Consider the following 24,431-nt stretch of genomic DNA (forward strand, 5'->3'; position numbering starts at 1 on the left):
GGTTTGTCGAATAATCAATATCGATCTTATCTGTTGCAGCATAACTCTATTGTGTTACCCATCACATCTATTTGAATGCTTGTTACCTTCAGAGAGGAGAAGCCATAGCTATCAAATTGAATTTTTATTTAGCTATTACATAAGGATGATTCAGAGGCATCAGAATCCATCTCTCGCGGCCTTCAGCTACAACCCTTTAGTCCAGAAATTTTAGAAGGTGTGGTGTAATTGAACGGATCCAAGATTAATGTTGTTACAAGTATGATTCTTATATTTTTAAAGAATAAATGCTTTTAATCATAATCTGAAAAAGAAATTGATTATTATGCCAAAGTAATATATTTCTACATTTGTCAGGAAACCATTTGCAACTGCCTTTCTTTTTGCATTGTCATACGAGATGTCTAGAGGTGGTGGTTCACACCACAAAATTCGTTCAAAAGGGAATCAGGTAATCATATGCTTTGCAGCTCAGTTGTACTTTGGTGTTTCCACATTGGGTATGAATTGATCATTTCACATAATCCTTCTACAGCTCGACATATTTCATTTCGTTCTAACCATGCCTTCCGCTGGTGAGGACTTATGTTTAGATTATTTCTGTAATGATCATGAAATGTCCCTTCTCCCCAAAAATGCGGCAAAAACAGTCGCTATTTTGTGTTCTGACATAGATATTTGGTAGAACTAAAGATGGAACGGGAAGACTTGTTCTATACTAAAAAATTTATAATGAAATGTGTCTACTGTTTATTTTCTAGCTATGTTCTAAGTTGTTGTTGATTTATTTATGTAAATGTGCATACCAGGTCGAAACGACTATGAAGTGCTGAGTTTCTCAAACTAAACTCTCCTTACTGGGGAAGGAGCTTTCAGGTCTGCAAGAAATTATGTGGGATAAAGAAATAAATCCGAGAACCGACATTCATGAGATCCTTTTGCAAGAGTCGTGACTTTTGTTCTCCAAAATCCAAATCAGCGTTCTTGGTGTAGTACTCAATGTACAACTCTGGTTTTGATATGGTGAGACCTGATGTAATTTTTTATGGAGGATGTTTGTGCTGCAGATATTGTTTGAATTCGATTATTTCATTACTGTACATTTAGATGCATGCATTAGATTATAGAATGAACACCATTTTAGAAGTACATGTAAATTATGGAGGCCAACCTTGGATAATGTATATTTGAATGTTTTATCTAAATGTGTTCTGAAAAAGCCAATATCAGGAACTTTGATCTTGCTAACTTTTGTTGTTCAATGATTGTTATTGCACCAATATTTCTTATGCTAAACTGACAGAAACTATATTTCTTATGCTAACTTACATGAGGATAGATGCACCAATATTTGTTTTCCAACAGGAACAGAGGGGATTCCAGATTGGTTAAAGCACCAAATCACGGGACACAATTTTTTTCTGGTTTCGTAAATAAATCCCTTCTATAACTAGTATTATTATTCCCTTTCTGGATCCGTCCGATTCAAATGAGAAAGTAGTCAATTTGTCTGTCAAAGGCTATGAAAAAGTAGTCTGGATTAAATGATGTGATCTGAAGCTGTCACTAGCAGAGTGCAGTAACAGTAAACTATGGCCAACACTGCAGAGTGCAGTGTGGCATGACTAGAAGAGAGAGGAGTCAAGGAAAAGTTATTTCTGTTATTCACTCGGAACCATTAGTACTTTCAAAATTCTACAGATCTAAAATATAAGCCAGACCATATGCATTATACAGAATAGAACTCTCATTTTATCGGATGAAATTTTTCGGTATCCACATATGATGCATGTCCTGAGCAAACCTGCATTCTTTTTTTTTTTTAATGCAAAATAATCACTAACATATCCACTTGTTGATTTGTTGCAAATAGCTTAAAGTGGTTCTGTAATAAAGTGATTTATCGTCACATAAACAAGTGACTTAGAAGTGTTTCCTTTGAATACTCGTGCTGCTGCATAATGATTCTAATTTTACCAAGCTTAAGTGTTTTAGACCTGAGTTGCACACACACAACAAGCACAAGCAAGTCACTTTATTTCTGTGTAACGAGTAACTAAGCAGGTCATGAAGTTGTTACGAGGAACACAACTTAGATTTTAGATCTTGAATACTTGTAAGAGGCATGATTCTATTTGCTGCACAGTTGCTGATTGTGTAGTTTTAGATGTGGATTTTATCTTGAATTTTGGTTTAAAGTGTTTATAGAATATTACAAATACAAACTTCATAGCCACTGTATCAATAATTAGTAATCTTTTTGGTGGGAGTGATCTGGTAAATTTTGATACAACAACTTTGATAGCCTTTGTATCAGTAATTAGTAACGATGTAACAGAGAAATTTTTGGCTATTCTCGAAATGAGCAGAGACAGCAATCTAAGGGAAACTTTGACTTTGTGATCGCTTAAGTGAGTTATCATTTTTTTTCTTTGCCACCTGCTATGTGTTTTTTGAACTTTTGCATATTCTTGTCCTTCCTATGAATCAACTTTAATAACCTAAAGTTATATGGTGTTTTAGTTAACTATGAAAATTGAATATTTGCATTGTATGTAGTGTTTATAATCTATTCTGGTTTTTATCTGAGTCAAATGAATTGACAAAAGCTTTCCTCAATTTTTTTCGCTAGATCAGGCCTGAACTTCAATATCCAATCCATCTGGAATTTGGTAGAGTCCTATGTGGGAAGAATGGCATAATTATCTTTCAGAATGTAAGCTGGTACTGATGCTTGGATCGATGTCCCTCTCTACTACTGAACATAGACCAAGGGCCTTAACTGGCAATTAGTTACACACATTCATGGAAACAAGGGTTGAAGCATTCGCTCGCAAGCAACTCAGGTAATAGAATTTAATTTTTAATTAAATGGGTTTGCCATGATCATTCATCAAAATTCAATTGCATAAAGATATAAGCAAATATATTCAATTGCATAATTCTTTTACACATTATAAAAGAAGACAAACTATGCAGTGGGGTCACTATCACCGTAGTTTTTGGTTGAAGTCATATGTTGTTTACTTGTTGGTTTTTCAAGTTCTGACATGATATTATTTTTCTTCCCATTTCCAGCTGAACTACTTTACGTGCTTCAATTTTTTTCAATCACTGCTAAATTTTAGTGGATAAGAAACAAATGAATCTAAAAAATTTACGATCAACCAAATTCTGTTTGGAGGTGAATGTTTCTTCATAATCTAACTTTGTAAATGAATTTTAAGTGATTTGAAAACATGGAATAAGGTCTTCAATAAATAAATATGTATCAGGTGCTTTTGGTTCAGTTTTAGACTTTTAGATGGTAGGGATCGTGCTTTTGGTTTGATTTACAATTATTGTTTCTTGTACTGCTATTGTGTAGGTCAGTGTTTTGTACTTTTTTTTTTGTTCCTTATCTAAGTTTCTATGGTCGGTCTTTTCGACTATAATGGAATAATACATGTTATGCTACTGCAATGTAGTTATTGCTTCTAGCATGGCATTTACTAGGCTGATTTGGTCTTTTCGAACTCATCCAAGGACTGCAGGATTTGGAGGACTTGATCGGAATTATGACAAAGCTTTTCAATTTGGATTTTATGGAAGTATAGGTTGGTCAAATATCCTTCATGCAGAAATTCAGGATCTCCTTGTTGGTCTCAAGTTGTGGTGGAAAGCCCGGAAGTTTATATGCTATTATGATTCTCTTCACGTGGTGCAGTTAGGTTCAATGAACACTCATCACTTTCACCATTATGCCAATATGTTGGAGATTTATCAGAGCTTACATGAAGAAAGATTGGAATTTTTCTCTCCATCAGACTTTTCCCGAGGGCAATGCTTGAGCAGATATTCTAGCGAAATTGGGAGTTAGTTGTATAGATACCTTGGTTACGGTCTACATGCTGCCGCAGTTCTTCTCCTCGGCTTTGTTAGTTAAAATTGTTGGAATGTCCTTTATTAGGACTTAGTAACCAAAAAGAAAAGGTTGATGGAAAAACTTAAATGGATTTGTTGAAACCACCACAACCCTTTATGTTGATACCTTGCATTCTCATGTTACTATGCCTCCATTCCCCGAGTAATACAGTGACTTCAATCAAATCCCATATATATATTTTAATCTTATGGTCTCCTTTTTAATATGATTGTCAAATAAGAGGTTAATGCAGAAAGTGAATATAGTTAGTTTGTGGTTCTAATTGTGTTTTACCTCTTTATATCAAATTGGTGCAATTTTTACTTTCTATGCTTTGGTTAGATGTTAATTAATATATTTATTTTGCCTCTTCAAAACAAACAAAATCTAGAAAAGAGAATTGTAATGAAACATTTTACCTCTAAGCATTATGTCCAAAAAGTGTTACAAACTTGAATCAAAAAAGAAAATATTTTACAATCAAACTACAATTCATTATGTATCAATTTTACAAACCAAGTAATGAGATGGAGGGAGAGGAGAGTCCCTGCAACCATAGGCGACCACATCAGTGTCATCATCCACTACTGTCGGTGCTTGAGTTCCACTGTGTCTCCATCATATTTGTGAGAGTTAACTTAAAATCAGAATTCTGGAGAATCGTGCCACGATGGAGAAGCTTCGTGCCACGATTGTTGAAGCAAAATTCTGGAGCAATCACTGGAAAAATCGTGCCACGATTGAATCGCATCGTGGCACGATGGTGCGATTGAAGATAAAAATAAAACGTATTTTTATTGAAGATTTGTTTCAGTTTTTTAAGGGATTACTTTCACTATAAATATAGACCTTGTATCACAGTATTTCTTGGAGAGAGATAGAGGGGGCTGAAACAAGGGTTTAGAATGGCAACAACAAAACTAGAGTTTGTATAGAGTTTGTCTCTTTGGAAACACTAGGGTTTGAGGGTTGATTCACCTTGGGAAACACTATTAGGATTGAGTCTCTTGGTTACGGGAAGAGGCTGGGACTTTGGGTAGAATTAGGCGGGAGACTTATTCTTGTAACCCATTGACTTCTCTTTGTAACGTTACTCGTTATATAGTGGATCGGAGGGCTGCTCTCTCCCCAGACTAGGTCAATTTGGACCGAACTGGGTCAACAAATTATTTTGTGTTCTCTATTCTTTTGTTCTTCTTGCTGTTGTTTTCTACTTTTGGCATGTGATTATAACTGTTCCATACGCTTTGATTTTGGTTGCTTGACTATCCCTTGCTCCACACATCAAGTTGTTATTGGTGTGATTTTTCTCATCGAATTCACAACAATATTGTGTCGTTCAGTCATCGCCGATGTAAGAGAAACCAGGTGGTCGTTTTGTCGCCGGTAGTCCGCTGCTGCTATTTTTCCCTCTCCTGATTTCTCCCTTCCCCTCTCATGTCTCACATATAATCTTCCTCCATCTCTTTTTCTGTCTGATTGTTCGCATAACAATGCAACAAAACATGAGAGTTGGCAAGAGTATAATCCATGCAGCCAGAATGAGAACAATGCTGCTATAACATGTTAAAGTTACCAAACATGTCATAAGAATTGGAACCAATAAATGTCATGCTTAATATCATTGATAGCAGTGTGTTTTACATCAACAAAAAAAAAAAAAATGAACTCTCACATAGAAGGCTGTGTGATATTGTGAAGTCCACTTGTATGTAACTTGTCATTGCTCAATGAACAGAGCTTTGAGCGATAATTGTGTAGTACACATTGTCACAAGCATTACTTGGAACAATTAGGATCATATATGTTGGATCTATAATACAGAAAAAAGAAGGCAACTTTCTGAGAGTGTGTGTGCACGTGCGCACTTGTCGTGGAAGATCAAATTGATAATTATAAGCGGCAGAAATATCTTCATAAACATTTATCAGATAAGAGAAAATTGGGAAGGAACAAACACATCATATTCGGTAATGGCTACTTTTGAGCACTTGTACGAAATTCAAAATAACTATCCGACATTCATAAGTGATGTTACATTGAACTTAAGCTACTTATGAAATGGCATTCTCAAGACCTAAGGGATGGCAATGCATCTTTGAACTTTTTCAGAAGGAGAAAACAATTGGAAACATTTTAAAATCAAGCAAAACAGAAAACCAACATTCTGTCACAATCCTAGACAATTTTATCATAAAAGACAAGTAGTGCTAGTGATGCAGGCGATAGTATTTCATCCGGTAATCATAGGATAAATGAGCATTTCTGTAACACTCAGACGGAACAAAGAAATCAAGAAGATGATGCAGTCGAAGATCATACTGAAGAGCACAAAGCATATACAACAAATAGAACAAAAAAACACAGTCAATAAAGATTTGGTATCAGCTGATTAACTGTATCGCTATGAAAAACAAATTGTATGAACACTGTAAGGACTTAGTTAAGAATCCAAATTCATTCAAAAGAAATTGAAGCTTCTATAGGTTCATCCTCAACTTTGCCAACTTAAAATGAAATTTATGTGAGAGATATATGAATACAAAAGATATTCGAAGAGAATGTTCTTAAATCACCATAACTTATAACTTGATAAATAAAAAAGAGAGATGTGACATATTGTTATTTTGTGTTTTGCTAACCATGTTTGTTTGTGATTTTATTTTAGTGTTTTATTATGCAGGGTGTCATGCAGGAAGCGCGGTGGCATCCAATTCACATCTAACTTAGTGCTGATCAACAACGTTGCAGTGCAGTGGATATTGTAAAGACTTATGTGAAGGGATCAACAACCGGGTGGAAGCCAATGAGCAGAAACTGTCTTGGCCGGTGAGTCAATGTCAGTCTTTCAAAGTTACTAATAGTGAATGTCACAAATCTATGTTGGTTAAACAACTTCAGAACGAAAAAATGTTGAGAATTGTTGCAATACCAAGAACACTATCTGGAACACTAAATCAGACAAAACCATGTTCATAATTTACAGTTTACCCTCTTACATAAGTTACTAAAACACTATCTGGTGTTTCTACCAAAACTAATTTACAGATTATAAAGTTTTCCATATATAAATTATTTCTACTTAAAGCTAGAGGTCATTCGGTAAAGGCAAAAGGTCATTCATTTTATTGATATAGAAACCAGATATGTTTGCGAATAAAACGAGTAAGATTCAAACTAAAAATGCAAAAGCAAGATCAAGTAGTTTCTTAGTATACTTGACAATCATATACTTCTTTGTGAAAAGTAAGAAAAATTTGCCTTACTTCAATATTTGTACGGTAGTTTATTTTATCTCTTATCTCAATATTTGTGTGTAAGCTGCATTTTCCAAAGGCTTTCTTAGTTATGTTATTTGATGAAAAAAATTATAGGGACTAAAACTTGAAATTTAAAATTTTTATAGGAATAAAAAAAATACATTTAACATTTTTTTTAAACATAAGTTCTGGTAATATTTGCACATTGACTACTTGAGTTCTCAAGATGCCGCTGGTTGAATAGAAGACTGCAGCTGGTTGCTGCAACTGGGTGTAACACTCCTATTTCTATTTAAGCAATTAAACATGCGAATAATACATTTATTTAAGAAATAGAGATTACGTCTTATTCAAAATTCAAAAACCGATAGACATATATATGAACTTCAACAGTCGTAGCGGAATATAAATCAGAGTGATCAAATATATACATGCCATGAGCAAATAAATCATGTTTCAAGGATAAATCTCAAAACCCAAACATACGGTAGTCATCAACAAAATCATAATCCAACAGAAAATATAAACAACCTAATCTAGACCGACACGACAAGCCTAGATCAGAGCCGACACGACCCGATATCGGAGAAAGCTCCCGATATCCCACGCAAAGACTCACCGAGCACTACTCCTGCACAACGTCTACTCACCCATACAGGCAAGTAGGCTGTTAAAACCACTGAGGGTAAGCATTACATTATCATAATCCAGATAAATATCAATCAAATAATATCATGTACTTGAATAATATTAGTCATGCATAAATACTTACATCACAACTCGATATCTAATATCAACATACATCAATCACATAAATAATTACCCAACCATAAATATTCATTCACAACACCAATCATTATCAACATACATCAATCACATGAATAATTACCCAACCATAAATATTCATTCACAACACCAATCATTGAACAATCATTATCAACATTCATTCATTTCGTTTCATCACCAATCACATATTTCACATAGGACTCATGTTATGATATGCACTTATGGACGCATAAATGCATGTGGTACCAAATCTCAACAAGGTCGTCACCTTTCGATGCCACTTGCACATCGAATGTAAGGGCTCACACCTGCCTTACAATAATCTCGAAGTAAAAGAGTCATCCCTTTTACAGCAACAACGACTATGATGCATGGACATGTGTAATGACTCGATAATGCAACAACAATTCTCAATCTCAACTCAATATATAGGACAACACCCAATTATATTGATTATCTCCACAACATTGCATTACCAAGAAAGCATGCCCACACACAATTAAATCATAGTATTCATCATCACACATCAACATATTTATCAATAATCAACAATGTCATCCAACATCAATTACATGATTTTCAATAATCAACAAACATCACTTATCACGTATGATTTTACCAATTCAAGAATTCTCATATTCCAAGTAAGATAGCATACACTTCTCATGATAATTATCATATCCAAAATACAATCATTCATTCATACAACTTCACTTAGTCATACAAGAATGGTCACAACAATTCATAAGACAATACAACTTCAAGATTCACTAGACCCCCTTTTCACAAGGTTAATTCTTCCATAAAAACAGCCCTAGATGATTAGGATAAAGTCCCTATACATAGAAATAAGTTTGGAAACAATTGGATCAAAGAAAATTGCATTTTTAAAGTTTCTGGTCAGGCAAAATCGTAGTCCAATTTTTCTCCATCGTAGTACGATTTTTTTCGAACTGAAACACCCAAAAATCTGGTCAAAATCGTAGCCCGATGAATAAAATCGTAGTCCGATTTCTGCCTGACAGACAATATCAGATTTTCCAATTTTCACGTTTTCGCATGTAAAAACCAAACTGTTAATCCGTTTTCGGTGCTGTTTTCCTCTACTTGTTCATGACACTTAGCCCTATCTTAATATGCAGAAAATTTCAAGTTTCAACATTCCCAAATTCATTTTCCAAAACCCTACACAACACTCATTTTCCAAAACGGTTAACAATTGAATTTTCACCCGAAACTCCCGTTTTCTTCCAAAACGACTCGACTATCATAACTACAACCTAAAAACAGAAATTCCATCAAGTTTAACTCATCCAACCACATAGACAACTCAGTTAACAACTTTGTATATCAAATTTCACTTTGTTCCTTCACTTGAACATCTAGCACAACTTCACCAATACAAACAACTTATTTCATAAAATGGAATACTCATGATATCATTCAATAACAACAACATATCTACTTCAACAACACTTCATTTAGACATGAATTCAACCATAATTCAACAACACAATATCTCAATCCAACAATTGAGCAAAACACATAAGTATTCATTTTCACCCAACCAACAACAACAACTTATTTCACAACAACAATTATGAATCATGCATACCCAAACCATGAATTAGCATCCATAACATCACTTAACAACAACAACATCTATTGATCATGAAACTTATCACAATTCATCAACAACCATGCATAATTCACCAATTGAGCATAATTTACAAACTACCCATTTTCATACATTATGAACTTGCAATTTCATCATCAACAATTCATTTAACATCAAATTAACATATTCAAACATATCTCTACAACATAAGCACGAATTTCAAAGATTGGGTTCATGATAATCACTTATTCTCATAATCAATTATGCATAGAATCAAGAGAAAAAGAATTAATCAAATGATTATGATAAAGACTAACCCCCTTACCTTAGGTAATGCTCAATCTAAACTTAGGCTTCACTTTAGCTCCTAACCTCACTCCAATCTTGATTCTTCAAGCTCTCCCTCTTCTTCTCTTCTCCCACTTTCTCTCTCTACCTCTCTTTAGGAAATATCTTGTGAAATGAATGAAATGATATTCTCCTAAGATAACTCATTAGGTTTAACTCTTAATGGGCCTAACCTAGTTTCTAGTGGGCTTAACCCATTTCTATTCAAACCAAAAATATTTCTACACTTCAAACGATATTAACTCATAACGGTAAAAACTAATCACTACACTGATAACTTAGTAAAATAAGGGTTCTCACTAACTATTAAAATAATTCTCACCAAATTACCATGTTACCCTTACCCGCCAAATGACCAAAATACCCTTCTAATACGGTAATCCATGTAATAATTAAAATAAATCTAGCTAAAAATCGGGCTGTTACATTGGGGCCATGGATGTTCTTATACCAGACCTTCATTTGATATATTCAAGGTCACATTTCTCTTTGCATCCACACTACCGTTTCTATTTGAAAACTTGGATAATGATATATGTCCCGGAAAAATTACTCGCGAAAGCATCACGACTCCCAACAGCTGAAGTTCATTTGCGATGGTGTCAGAAATGTTTGCTTCATGATGAATAGCACTGCCCTTTGAACTTTTAGGCAGCATCTGACTTTGGTAATGGTATTATTTTTCCATAAATCTCAAAGAAGCTAGAAAAGAGGCTTTAAAATAGTCCCACGTCGACCCAACAAGTAGCAAGCTATTGTTAATGAATGATATGGGTGTTATAAAGAACACCTCATTGCTCAAGTTAAATGATACCAGACATGGTCTACCAGGGCTATGATTTTTACACAACCAATGATACACTCCATCCATATAGACATGGGTGTTACGAAGAATGCGACATTAAATGTTGAAGATGCAACATGTGCCGTGCTGTGCTCACGGTGACATTTGGTCATACACGCTTTTCAATTTCTAAAAGTTATTCAATGTCAAACAAATTTACACATGCATATATAAGCTTAGTTCCTCGTAAACCTCTTCCGTAGAACTTTGAAAGTTAGATTAATCTAACATATAAGAAGATCACATCTTGATCATTAGGTCAATCAAACAGACAAAATTTGGTAATACATTATTCAAGTAGACCACTGAACAAGTCATTGATAATACATTCAAACTAAAAACTGCATAATTAAGCATAATTAAATTAAGGCCAAGTTTTCTATTATCATGTCTTATGAACATGAGTGCTGGAAAAAATCACAGCTCTATAATAAATACTGCTTATAATGCATGAGAAATGATAACAATTAGCATGCAATCGCAGAGAAGATGCGACGACTTATTTCATCAACGGAAATTTCTTCTGAAGAATGGCCATCTGCTACTTGTCCAATAAGTTTTTATCTTTTTCAAGTCTTCATTCTCACTCTTATATCAGGTATCATTACAGAATTCCATTCCATCTCTCTGTCATTCTGTTCATAAAAATTCAAGCAAACATATGAGAGTTAGCAATAGTACCATTCATGCAGTCAGAATGTGATCAACAATACTAGTATAACATGTTTAAGCAAGTGCATTTCCAGATAGCGCTCGGCCATAACAAAAAATATCATGAATTTCAATCTTCTAAAGTGAGAAAATCAAGGGTTGTAATTTTAATACACCCGTGATTTGTTATGATGTATCTACAACAGTGGCGGAGCCATGTGTGTACTGGGTATGGCCATGACCTACCCACTTATTATTGAAAATACCATAATACCCCTGGTTAATTTTAATATCACTGCCATATGCTAACATCTAGCTAAGATCCTACTTTGTGAAATCGCAGGTACTATTTTTACAATTCATATCTTAACATAATTAAGGAAAATGTCAGTGTCCAGTTATTTATTTATTTTTTGGTTCTGCGTCTGTTGAATTGGGTTTCACAGATAACACTACTGCTGCTGTAGCTAGTGCTGCAGTTAGTGTTACTTCTGGTGTTCTGCTAGATATGAACAATTAGTGTAGAGCCCAATTGATGTTATGAGTCAAAGACTAATGTCAAGGCAGTTGTAATGGTAGTGGTGGAAAGAGTATTTTGGATTTTTGGTTAATCTTTATTTTCTGAGAATTATAGAAATGGTTTTGATGTGTTATAGAAAATTCTTTATGCTTATGGGCAAGAGAATTCTCTATTTCAATATTGACTTATGAAGCATATAATGTTGTTTGTTTGACTTCTTACTCTATGGTTCATAGGTTCATATGGGGTAGTTTTGGTTCATGTTTGACTTCTTACATCATTTTGATAATTTTATTTCTTTGCAATAGAAAAATCAAGATGGAGAATAAAAAATTTCATTCATTTTACACGAGGAAGGCCAATGATATTGAAAGATAAGAAGACCTTATAATTTCTTAATCTCAACCTGAACAAGTTTGTGAGAATCCAAGAATTGAAGAAAATGAGCCTTGTCAGTTTATATTGAAAGGGAAAGTTAGTGTATCTATTAGTTCCGAGTCAGTTATTGATGATTTCAAGTCACTCGGAAAACGTAAAGTGTCACTTTAAATATTTAATTACTGATTTTATGTATTATGTAGTTTAAATTTTGAATTATCGATTTTTGATTTATTACAACATAAATATGTTGTATGTAAATATGATTTATATATTTTAGTTTATTTTGATGGTGGCCATCCCTAATATTTTTGTCCGGCTCCGCCAATGATCTACAATGTATCTCTTTAATATGTTAATTACTGAAAGTAAATGTACCTTATAAAATAGAAGAATAAAAACCAATGAGTAATACAACTACTGCAATGAAATGTATCTCAGAGTATATGGTATGTTAACTCCCTACATATCTAAGTATATGCAATGATACACACAGTATATTTCACCACCTATAGTATATTTCGACATTAAGCATAGATAAAATTTAACAAAAAAAAAAAACATTAAGTATAGATACACTATATTCCAGTACCACCCCTTCAATGTTACACTATCATAGATCCTCTGTTACTCAATTGTAACTAATATACAATTAAGTTCAATTATACATTTCTTCTGTTACTTAGCAGAAACCCTTGCCTCTCCATTCACCCCTTTATTGAGTTTTAATTCAAGTGATAGACTTAGGAATGATTGGTTAGTTACTAAGTTTAAACAAACTCAGGAAGTTCCAGTGCAAGTAACTACACTAGAGTTAATTAGTTCAGAAAGCATATGGCTTTATTATGAACCAAAGACATCAACACGGACACTTAACATGACACAGACATGTTGGCACCACTAGTATAAAGACATTCTAGCTTCTAGGTAAACGGGTGACTCTGGAGTTATGCAACACTTCACACTCGAGCTTGTTCTTATCATGTTCATCAATGTCAGCTTCCTAAATACCATAAAAAGCAAATCCATTGTTACCTATGAACCACAGACATCAACACAGACACCTACACAAACATGTTGACACCACTAGGTTAAAGATATAGGACACTGACACCACTAGTTTAAAGATATAGGAGACTGACACCGCTATATGCATTTATTTATTTATTTATAAAATATCATAATTGAGAACTAAAATATATACAACAAGAAAGCTGAAAATGTTATATCAAACTTAATGTCTTTTCTTGTGTTTTAACTTGAGCTCTGATTAGATGAATTTTGCATGGCACTTCTGGTAGTTATTGAACATGCTGTTCTCTTGTATGATAGCGAAACGTAAAGAATTTTGCTGATTAAACCTGCTTTTGAGTAATCCAGTTACTCTGTATATTCTTTAGTACAGTGAATATTTTTTCATGGGATTATTATGTTACTTGTAGGCGGGGTAATACTGATAGTTAATACGTATTTTCATCATAATTAGATTTAGATTGCTACTTTCTAGACCAACTAACCTGACAGCGAAACTGTTAACTAGTTAAATAAAGAAAGCTAAGATCTCACATCGTTGAATTTAACGTGTTACAACTTACAATAGTTCTTGGAACAGGAATTTTAGAATTTTTTAAACTTGGCCATTCTAAGACGATGGTGATGACAATGATAATCACAAACATGCCTTATCAGCGATATATATTTAAAATCGTGGCCCGGAACTATCCATAATTTGGAGAATAATTCTAAGAAATAAAGACAAAGCTTTGAGTTTCCGGTGTATTAGCATATTTTAGCATAAAACTACTTAGACGGTGTACACAATTTTATTAGCATATTTAAAGATAACCTAAATAATTTGGTCCTCTATCTCTACTTGAAGAATCAGCAACAAATTTGTTAACCAAAAAATATTATGCATTAATATAAGCAATGTTCAGAATCAAATCTAATGTTTCAGCTTATATCTAGTAAATACAGCCTCACCACCATTTTCTCCACCGATATCTTTGTCTACCGCATGTAGTCATATGCAATAGACAATCCTTTCCATTAATTGGTAACCTTTCCATTAATTTGTAATCGGATAGTCTGAATCACACATTCAAAAAATCACCTTTAAATAATCTCAAATATCGATAAAGATTTGACTGTCAATAACAGTTTTACCGTGACACACAAACCTTATGTTTTATTATCATTATTATATTATAAAATATAATAGCAAGTGATGTGATGTGATGATTACACAAGTTTAGCGACTTGGGTTCATTTAATTTGGACCAGTTATACTTTAGGTTGAACTTGGACCACTCAAATGACCTACAAATGTAGGTTTGAAACCGGTCAAAAGTTATGAAGCACACAACAAGTGAATCGTACCAACCTCGAAGCTATTATTATTGAGAAATGATATTTGTACAACCATTTTGTGGCAATTTTTGTACAACTTTATCTCTCATACTCACATTATAATTTTATTCTCTCTCTTCATTTTTCTCTCTCCTTTATTTTTGACCAATAGAAAGAGAGAAAAATGAAGTTGTCATGGTAGTTGTCAAAAATGGTTGTTCAAATAACACAACTCATTTTTTTTTTTTTGGTACATCACTACTCATTATTATTATTAAATTTAAAAATAAATAGAACGGTCTCATAACTATTAAAATTTATAAATCAAAGAGTTAAAATTAAAAATTTAAATCTTTAAAAAAAAAAAATTAATAAAGTCTATGGTACATCATCCACAGTATTGATCCAGTTTAAACGTTTAGTGTTAAAAATTTAAAGGAGATGACCAATGACCGGGTATATATAAGGGAGTAATTTACAAATTTTAATAACTATGAGATTATTTCAAAACAAAAATTAAGCAGCAACAAGTATTTCAATTCTTCTGATGTGAATCATATTATCTCAGTTCTTCTCCTCTTCTCACTGACGACTCACTCGCCTCACCCTAACGTCTGTATTATCTCGTCTCTCTCACCTCTTGTTGTTAGATAAGCTAAGGTAAGCCAATCGATTCTCCAATTTCTCATTTCTTCTCTATTTGAATTGGATTCAAGTTTTTTGTTTTAATGTGCTCCAAGTGTTCGACAAAATGCCTGAATGATTAAATTTCTGTTACTTTAATGGTGAGAAAAGACTTTGTATGTACGTTTGTTTGTATTTAATTATTTATGGTTCTAAGTTTGTTTCATTTTGGAGCATAATTTGAATGAAAAGAGATGATATGAATCATTACCAATTACTTTGTTTTTAATTGTAAATGTTTCTATTTGTATAAATTTTGTGCATATCACTTGCTTGATAATTTGCATGAAAAAGGATGCGATGAATCATTAACAATTACTTTGGTTTTAACTGTTAATGGTTCTATTTCTGAGTTTTGTTTACGTGCTAGGGTTGTATACGTGTTTGATGTGATTTAATTAGGTAGAAGATGGAAGTTTTGTATGGAACTTGAAATTTTCTTGAGGAAGTTTTATATGCAAATCTTGATATTGTAAGTGATGTGATGTAAGTTTATGATAAGTGATGATAATGTTGTATTATCTGACTAGTAGCTGATAGGAGTCTAGTGAGAGAACTTCTGTTAATGGGGATTAATCCTAGAGCTAAGTAATTGTAAATATAACATTGAGGAGGTAAAAATTTCTGCATGTTTTTGTTGCTAAAAAGAATGCTACTGTTGTAAATACCTTAGGCCAAAACTCTGTCTTCCAACTTCGTCTTCTTCTTTCCGCAACGAAACGTTACGATGAACATGCTGGATTGTTCTCGAATCTAAAAGGTGCGAAAAAATTATCCTCCCTAATCCTCATGTTATTTAAATTATCCTTACCCAAACAACAAGTTTTGTCTATAATGTTAGAATTAATTTGATTTTAATGAGTTTTAATGGGTGGAACGGTGGATTTTGTGTCTATATTTTAAAGCTGAAAAAGTTAATTTAAGCATAAAGTAATAGAGAGTATTGATTTTTGTATTTAGTCCTTTACTTGTGTGATAATATGTGCAGGAACCAAGCCATGGCCTCCAAGCTGCTTTTGCAGAGAAGGCTCTTCAGGTTCTTGCGACAGTCACAACAATCCTCATACTCCTTTTCTTCTTCATCTTCCATTCAACGATCCTCGTTCCATTCTGCGAAACAAACAGAAATATCGGGTTTCTCAACTTTCTCTAGAAGCTTCTGCTCTCGAAAGTCCAGTCTTGTTGATGAATCTAATGCCCCCGCACCTATTGATTACACGTATGACACATCCTTTTGTGTTTTTCGTCCCTTTGTCTCATTTGATCCGTGAAAACTCTGTAAATTTGATTTTTTAGATACTTTTTTTTTAAAAGCAAAAAAATAAAAAAAAATTGTCCCTCTGAATTTGAGTTTTTTTTTTTTTTTTTTTTTTTTTGAATAAGGAAAGTGTTAAAATAATATTATTGAAAATCCAAATGTCAGTGGCAATTGCTAATGCCTCGCGGGCCATTAATGCGTAGTGTTGATTGAAATAGATGTTGTGTTTTGTTTATTCCTTTCAAATGGCTGGTATGCTTTTGCTATTTGCTAATGATTAATATGGATGCAGTTCTCTACTGCAGGAGGGTGAATTCCATAGACTGGCCGAGTCCACAATACATAGCCTTCAAGAGAAATTTGAGGTATCTATTCTCTAGCACTCCTGGAAACAGCCTCTTGTGTAAAACAGGGTAAGGCTGCGTACAATACACCAAATGAAGGGACCCCTTCCCGGACCCTGCATATGCGGGAGCTCTAGTGCACCGGGTTGCCCTTTTTATTCTCTAGCACTGTTTTGAGTTTTACACGAACTTAAATTTATTATATGATACGACAATCTCGGTATCCACTTCAAATTATGTATTTGATCTAACAATTGCCAACATTATTTGATAAATATAGAATTTTGATACAATTATGCTTAAATTCAAATGTGTTTCGATAAAATTAGTATTGGTTGTGATGGAAACTTGACAGTGACAATGTTACACTTCATATTATTTAAGAGTTTAAACTACATTGGTTATTATTTTGGTTTATTGTTACTTGGCAGGACTATGGAGACTTTATCGACCTTGATGGATTTGACATAGACTATGCGGTGAGAAACTTATTTGGAGAGTATGTTATAGTTTTATAGAAGATAGGTAGCAAGCAGCTAAAATTATTTCTTATATAATATCCTACAACTTATGTATTTTAGAAGACAACACGGAAGCTATCTTGTTGTATGTGATTATTTCAAAAATAATCACATCGATAACTTGATAACCTTTTTTATCGATGAAACTCAGTTAAGTAGTTTGATCTTTTGAAAATTAAATGCTTTCTTTTCCCTGTTAAGACTTTAAATAATTTATTCCTATTAGTTTTAAGAAGCATCATCCCTGTGTCTGTGTGGGAGATATACTAATTGTTAACATGGCTTTCCTTTTCAGAATGATGTTTTGACTGTCAAACTTGGGGAGTTGGGCACCTATGTATTGAACAAACAAACACCAAACAGACAACTTTGGCTTTCTTCACCAGTGAGGTATTTTATTGTATATATGGTTTTTTTTTTTGGTTTTTTTTTTTAAGATGTATATTTTTTATATCAGGTTTTACTCTCTACTAGCCATCAGTATTCATGTAGTAAGTATATGGCATGTGAGTACTTCATAGAAAACTACAATATCCATGCTTACTTAATATTTCCTAGGATATCATTACTAAATATGAACTGGAGATAACAAATCCAATTAGTATTGTAAACAATCTTCTTTAATCAAACAGGCTATTTATATGTTAATAGTTGTGTATTTATTAAGGCAACCCTATTGGGAAAAACCCAAGTCCCACATCGGATAGATAAGACTCATGATAATAGTTTATAAAGAGGAGACACTCCTCACCTTATGAACCGCTTTTGTAAGGATGAGTTAGGCCCCAAATTTCAACATGGTATCAGAGCTTGTCGAGTTCAAAGGGCACCTACCTATCCACGCACCAAGTCTAAAAAGAGTGATGGGCGTGAGGGGGTGTATTGGGAAAAACCCAAGTCCCACATCGTCTTGATAAGACTCATGATAATAGTTTATAAAGAGGAGACACTCCTCACCTTATGAACCGCTTTTGTAAGAATGAGTTAGGCCCCAAATTTCAACATGGTATCAGAACTTGTCGAATTCAAAGGGCACCTACCTATCCACGCACCAAGTCTAAAAAGAGTGATGGGTGTGAGGGGGTGTATTGGGAAAAACCCAAGTCCTACATCGGATTGATAAGACTCATGATAATAGTTTATAAAGAGGAGACACTCCTCACCTTATGAACCGGTTTTGTAAGAATGAGTTAGGCCCCAAATTTCAACAAACCCTGTGTAATTGAAGTTTTACATATGTTGGTGTTTCTTGTCCTTCGCATGTTGGTCTTTCTTATCTTATTGGTGGAGAAGAAAGAAGCAAGGATTTGAAAACTTGTAGAAACTTTCCCTTTGGTTTAATTGCTTTATTTGAAGTGTTATCTTATAGTTTCTTTGTGAGGAAATTGAGGATATATACAATATTTTATCAGGGTTCATTTTTAATGTTTTTCTTCAGGAGGAAAGTACTGTTATGTAAATTGAATCTGAGCTCACGGAAGAAATGAGTATAGTAGTAATTTTTAATATTTTCAATTCTATTAAAATATAGGTTTAGTTCTTTGCATTGAGAGATGTTACTATCTTGTTATGTAGCAAGAGCATATGCAGACCTTGTTATATAGCAAGAACATATGCAGACCGATCTTGTCTGTTTGTACCATAAGAAATGGTATCTTACTCTTGTTGTATCTCCGTTCAATGCTATTTTGATTATCAATAAAGAAGTAGGACGCATTCAGCCTTAACTCTTTAAGTGACATTAATTATGATCGATTGTAGCCACCGGAATTTTCTTATCATTTTGGAGGATTCTAAGACTCTCATGTCGGAGAGTCTCACCTAATAAGTGAAACTTATAAGGAGTTTTCCCATCTAATAGTCTAGTCTTTTAGATGAGCTCTCCCTTTGCGAAAACTTGAACTCGATATGAGCAATGTGTTTTTGTGATCCTTCTGTGGGGGTCAAGTTTTAAAACCCATATTAGAAAAAGCACACAGATTGTGCAAAAACTAAACCTTGTCACTTAAGTTTGTCCCTGTAATCCTAACTCCTAAGCCTCTTGCAACTGCTGTTCAACAGCCCTAATTTTTGTTTGTGGGTTCTTTATTTGATATGATCCCTCCGTTTTCCGTTATCCATATGCAAGGGCTTCCTTTCCAGTTCTACAGAGAGGTTGCTACGTGTTCTTCTCCCCTGCTATACAGCCACTCATCTTCCTTTTTCCATGCGCTGCTGCGACTGCTCTTCATTTCTGACACGGTCCATTTTTCCTCTGTTTGTGTTGTGTGTTTGTGCTTTGTTCTGTTTCTTCCGTGTTCGGTGTTTTTGTATTTGCTATCTGGAGCTATTACTTGTATATGCATGAGTTTGTGAAATTTGTGGGATAATACAGGATCTTAAGTTTGTCTACCTTATTCCTACTAATGGGTTAGCCTGTTGTGGTGGCTCTCCTTTTGACCTTATTCACATAATAAAGGCCTTTGTATGGTTTTGAGGCTTTAAGTGCAGTTCGATTTATTTTAAGTAGAATACAGTTTGATCCTCTTGACGTGCATTTTTTTTAGGAAAATAGTTTTCTATTTTATCATGCTTGTCTTTTTAATCTGCTTTGCCTAAACTAGACGGCCATTGACATAAAACATAGGACAGAATAGGTATAATAATAAAAATGAGACTTGCATATTGACAGTATCTATTTCTCTACGAGTTCTACATTCTCTTCCACCTGTCTAAAAGTCTCCCATTTCTATTGCAGTGGTCCGTCTAGGTTTGATTGGGATCAGGTTACTAAAGCTTGGATATATAGGCGGAACAAAGCAAATTTATACAAAATCTTAGAAGATGAGTTGGAGCAGTTGTGTGGCAAACCTATTGTTCTTTCCTAAGCTGTTGAGAATGTGGTACTTAATCTTGATTTAAAATTTAAAAATGGGAAATCATTGGACATTGTTGATGATCCTTTGGCATTCAGGTGTACTCAGTAAGCAGATTTTGTTCCTTTGCCACCTTTTACTCTGTAAACTATACCAGTTCTTTCACAATCATGACGTGATTGTATCTTCTGAATAATCAGCTCTATATAGAACTCATGTGGTTGACATTAGTTTACTCTTCTGAAGAATTACAATTGTAATGGGCATTATTGTTGGTTACTACTGGTGAGCTAGAGCAACTCAAATGGTGATCTTTATCAAAGGTTGTTTTGCGGGTCCTCTAACCACATCATCTTGAAGCAACTATTTTTTTTCATTTGTTCCAATGATAAAACACTAAAGAACTGATATTAGAACAACAACTTTATCACCCAATCTTGTTTTATTCATATGTAACATTATTTTATATTGAACCCTGTTTTTATTGCAACAAACCGAAAGAAAATAATTTTATTTTAGTCCCTTTTGTTTCAAAGTTTTGTTGCGTCAATAAGCAACGGTGATGACAGGACAGCTGTCCAATTTTCTTTTAACTCTAAAATGGTGAAAGGGTGCAACACATTGGCAGACTCACCCATTGGTAGAGAAATTAAATTTGAACAACGAACAATTTTTTGAATTGACTTCTTTTTCTATAGCAAAAAATAATAAATAGAAAAAGAGAGTAAGAATACAATGAAAACATGAAAGTTGTTTAAAAAATTGCTGGGACGATTTAACTATTTTAGAATACGAATAACACATGAATTCACAAGGATGGTTTAACTAACGAGCAATGATATTTGAACAACTATTTGGTACCACCTTTATGACAAATTTTTTTCTCTCTTCTTATTGGTCAAAAATAATGAAGAGGGAAAAGGGAAGAGAGAGAATAAGAAGATAATGTGAGTATGAGAGATAAAGTTGTATAAAAATGATTGTACGAATATCATTTCTCTTAACTATATAAACCTATTATTAAACACTCTTAAATTGTAAGTTTCAACTACTCAAAATAAGTTTTAGATATAGATAAAATAATTGTTTTTACACATTCAAGGATAAAATTACTTTATAGAAAAATACCTAGTTAAAATTAGTATTAAATTAAGGGTTAATGGTGCTTTACCCCCTGTAATATAGGTCATTTTTTATTTTCCCCCTGTCAAATATTTTTTTTGATTTACCCTCTTGTAAAATATATTTTTTTTGGAATACCCCCTAATATTTTTTTTTTTTGAATACCCCTAATAAGTCATTAAAAATATTAATACCAATAGTTTCCAAAACCGAAAATTCAATAACAAAAACATATTGATGTAAATCATATATTATTTATATTCTTTAGAATAGTCTAGATACATTATAATCAAACTGATATTTTTTTGTTTTTGTTTTTACACATGAGTCGAATCTGATAGATATTTGTGGAACTAATCTAGGTTTAAGTCAATAGGGTTGTCCTCGACAGTCTTTGTTGGGACACAAAGGACATAGCGTCACGCAAGGGTACTTTCGTCCATCCAATTCAAAGAGAGTGGTTTTTGTTGGGAGAAGAGCAATTTTCAACAAATAAACCTAAAGTAATCATCTTCTTCATCGCAACACAAGAAGCATGTCAATCCTTAGTCGATTGAAACTCGCAGGTACTCGTTGTTTCTTCTACTCTCTCTCTCTCTCTCATTAAATTTCTTGAATTTGTTATTGCTTTGTTACAATTCTGTTCTAAGAAAATTCTATTGCGCTTCTTAATTTAGCCTCACACAGAAATAATATATATGTTTAGTCTTGGCAAGGGACCAAATACTAACGTATAGTTATCATATATATTGCGTGCTTGCAGCAACAATGAAGAGCTGTGAAAAGCTTGAGAATGAGTTGTCTGATCATATTATATCTTATATCTTTTCCAAGTTAGCTTTGAAAGATTTGGTGAAAACCAGTGCATTGTCCAAACAATGGATTCACGAATGGGGATTAAGGATGGACCTTAACTTCGATCTCTATACCATGTCCGACTATAACACAGATCAAGACTTGTCACAAATCCTTCCTCTCTCTCTCAAAGGTTTCACTTTCAATCTGAATTTTCCACAAGATTGGATCAATTTATGCTGCATTATAAAGGTGCCATCATCCGTTCCATTCGAGTAAAATTTCCATTATGTAATCAACATAGGGATGTCATTCATAGATTGATCTCCAAAGGAATTGCTAAGGGTGCCAAACATATTGAACTTCTCTTCTCTTCTGAAACAACTGATACTACTATTTCTATTATGCCATACAGATTTTCCCTTATTCTCTTACTTGAGAATGATTCTGTGACCTATTTGCACCTACAAAACTGCCTCATAGACAAACCCAGATACTTCTCTGGATTAAAAAATTTGAGAACTCTTGTGTTGCAACAAGTTTTTGTGAAGAAGACACTCCTTAAGACTTTGTGTTCAAATTGCAACCACCTTGTTGACCTCACCCTTGATGGTTGTAAAATCACTTCCAAGTTGGTAATAAACAGCCCATCATTGCTTCGTTTGAACATTGCTAATGTTGGGTTTTACCCTCGAAATCTTATTACTATCATTGCCTCAAGTCTCTCATCCTTTGAGTATTCTTGTCTTAAAGAACATGTAGTACACCAAATGAACATTCAAGCTCCTATGTTATCCAAGTTTAGCTTTAGAGGTGCTTTGTTTTCAAAGCGTATACGGTTATCTGGATTGACGAACGTAACAATAATTAAGTTTGATGCATTACTAATTGATCTATCCACAAACATCTTGCCTCATTTGTTTTCTAAATGTCCTCAACTTGAAGCTGTCACTCTTAAGAACTGCTTGTTCACAAGTTCAACACAAATTACCAGTTCGAAGTTACGTCATTTGATCATACTTGATAGTGTTTGGGTGGATGACTCTCCTTCTGATATATCTATTGATGCATTAAATCTTTCATCCTTTGAATATACTGGGTACACCACAAGGATAATTTCTTTTACGGCTCCAAGGTTATCGAAGGTTTTCTGGGATACATCAGAGAGAGAGAATAGACCACACCTTTTTGATCCAATTGCAAGTTTACCACATATTGAGAATTTAGCTATGATCATCGGCACTTTACAAGTGAGTCGCTCAATGATATTCCAACACTATAGTACATTCCAACAGTGTCTAGGTTTCTTTCCATTACGTTTTTCACTAGCTGCTTTTAATTCACTTAAGTATCATTGTTGTAAACAGGTAAAGGAATTAGCGAAAGTCTTGGTTCGGTTTCAAAATCTTTGACAATTGGACTTACATATTGATGGAGCATGTGATCCTATTATGGACTACTTTTGGCTTTTGGATATTGCAACGGCTTCTAGGCATCTCCAAAAACTTACACTGAGTGTAAGTTATTCAAACTTTTTTTTTTTTTCTTTTGTCTTGAATGGAACTAGAAGTTTATTTTAAAACTTAGCTGCAGTACGATAGGTATTGTTTTTGCTATTTCCCAATTGAAACTAGACACATGTAAGAGTAGATAAATAAAGATGAATAATTTTTGTTTTTCTTTTTAAATATTAACACTAACTTAAAACTCATATACTTTAAAATAAACAAATTTCTCCGAATGTTTTTTCATAATAGTAAATTAGATTTATTTAACCAAAAATCCCAAATCAATTATCAAACCTTTAATTGATATTGAAAATGGGTGAGAGACCGAAACTCATACAATTGAATTTGAGAGACCAAAAAGTTGGATTTTAAAATAGGGGACCAAAACTTCATTTTTCCTAAAACAAGTCAATCAAAAGTGCATTTAAGTCAAAAACCACTATCAAACAACTCTATTTTAGTCTTGTGTGTTTGTATGAAAGTTATACTCTATCGGTTTATAAATACACGTCGTAGTCAATCACTTCACATATGCTAATACACAACTTTGATAATCAATATCTTTAGTTATCTATGATAAAAAAAAATTATAACAGTTAGATATGTTATAAATATTCATTGAGACAAGTTGAACAAAATCTTATATACTAACATTAGTGTTTATATATTAGGTAAAAATATATTAC

The 24,431-nt window shown here is 33.5% G+C and overlaps 3 protein-coding genes across 6 annotated transcripts in view; all 3 read left to right on the forward strand.

The window, feature by feature from the left end:
* Nucleotides 1-1,248, forward strand: part of LOC11422231 (disease resistance protein RPV1) — a 112,701-nt gene extending 111,453 nt beyond the window's left edge. Inside the window, exons 8-10 of the mRNA XM_003619865.4 lie at nucleotides 40-259; nucleotides 358-451; nucleotides 810-1,248. The gene's annotated coding sequence lies outside the window, so the exon portion shown is untranslated. The remainder of the gene's footprint in view (nucleotides 1-39; nucleotides 260-357; nucleotides 452-809) is intronic.
* Nucleotides 1,249-15,139: 13,891 nt separating this feature from the next.
* On the forward strand, nucleotides 15,140-20,755 carry LOC11419302 (frataxin, mitochondrial). Of its 4 annotated transcripts, none has more exons than XM_039826572.1 (7): nucleotides 15,140-15,318; nucleotides 16,016-16,102; nucleotides 16,331-16,561; nucleotides 16,906-17,014; nucleotides 17,376-17,423; nucleotides 17,761-17,855; nucleotides 20,203-20,755. In XM_039826572.1, the coding sequence occupies exons 3-7, from the start codon at nucleotides 16,341-16,343 to the stop codon at nucleotides 20,330-20,332; spliced, it is 603 nt and encodes a 200-aa protein (XP_039682506.1). In that variant the 5' UTR covers nucleotides 15,140-15,318; nucleotides 16,016-16,102; nucleotides 16,331-16,340; the 3' UTR covers nucleotides 20,333-20,755. The 4 variants fall into 4 exon arrangements, with proteins under 4 accessions (XP_039682506.1, XP_039682505.1, XP_024641185.1 ...); XM_024785417.2 differs by having other exon boundaries at nucleotides 15,145-15,318; nucleotides 16,893-16,965; XM_039826571.1 differs by lacking the exon at nucleotides 16,016-16,102 and having other exon boundaries at nucleotides 16,906-17,013; nucleotides 17,375-17,423.
* Nucleotides 20,756-21,917: 1,162 nt separating this feature from the next.
* On the forward strand, nucleotides 21,918-23,658 carry LOC11414061 (uncharacterized). Its single transcript, XM_039826566.1, has 3 exons — nucleotides 21,918-22,008; nucleotides 22,206-23,487; nucleotides 23,605-23,658. The coding sequence occupies exons 2-3, from the start codon at nucleotides 22,474-22,476 to the stop codon at nucleotides 23,647-23,649; spliced, it is 1,059 nt and encodes a 352-aa protein (XP_039682500.1). The 5' UTR covers nucleotides 21,918-22,008; nucleotides 22,206-22,473; the 3' UTR covers nucleotides 23,650-23,658.
* Nucleotides 23,659-24,431: the final 773 nt, after the last annotated feature.

Source organism: Medicago truncatula, chromosome 6, assembly GCF_003473485.1.
Source record: "Medicago truncatula cultivar Jemalong A17 chromosome 6, MtrunA17r5.0-ANR, whole genome shotgun sequence".
Lineage (NCBI taxonomy): Eukaryota > Viridiplantae > Streptophyta > Magnoliopsida > Fabales > Fabaceae > Medicago > Medicago truncatula.

What these genes read in the sequence shown, in the direction of transcription:
- LOC11414061 (XM_039826566.1), top strand. Translation starts at nt 22,474, where the DNA reads ATGCTGCATTATAAAGGTGCCATCATCCGTTCCATTCGAGTAAAATTT. An exon ending in TGATCATCGGCACTTTACAA is followed by an intron (nt 23,488 to 23,604) that starts GTGAGTCGCTCA and finishes TGTTGTAAACAG; the next exon opens with GTAAAGGAATTAGCGAAAGT.
- LOC11419302 (XM_039826572.1), top strand. Translation starts at nt 16,341, where the DNA reads ATGGCCTCCAAGCTGCTTTTGCAGAGAAGGCTCTTCAGGTTCTTGCGA. An exon ending in GCCTCTTGTGTAAAACAGGG is followed by an intron (nt 17,015 to 17,375) that starts TAAGGCTGCGTA and finishes GTTACTTGGCAG; the next exon opens with GACTATGGAGACTTTATCGA. An exon ending in GATTTGACATAGACTATGCG is followed by an intron (nt 17,424 to 17,760) that starts GTGAGAAACTTA and finishes TTTCCTTTTCAG; the next exon opens with AATGATGTTTTGACTGTCAA.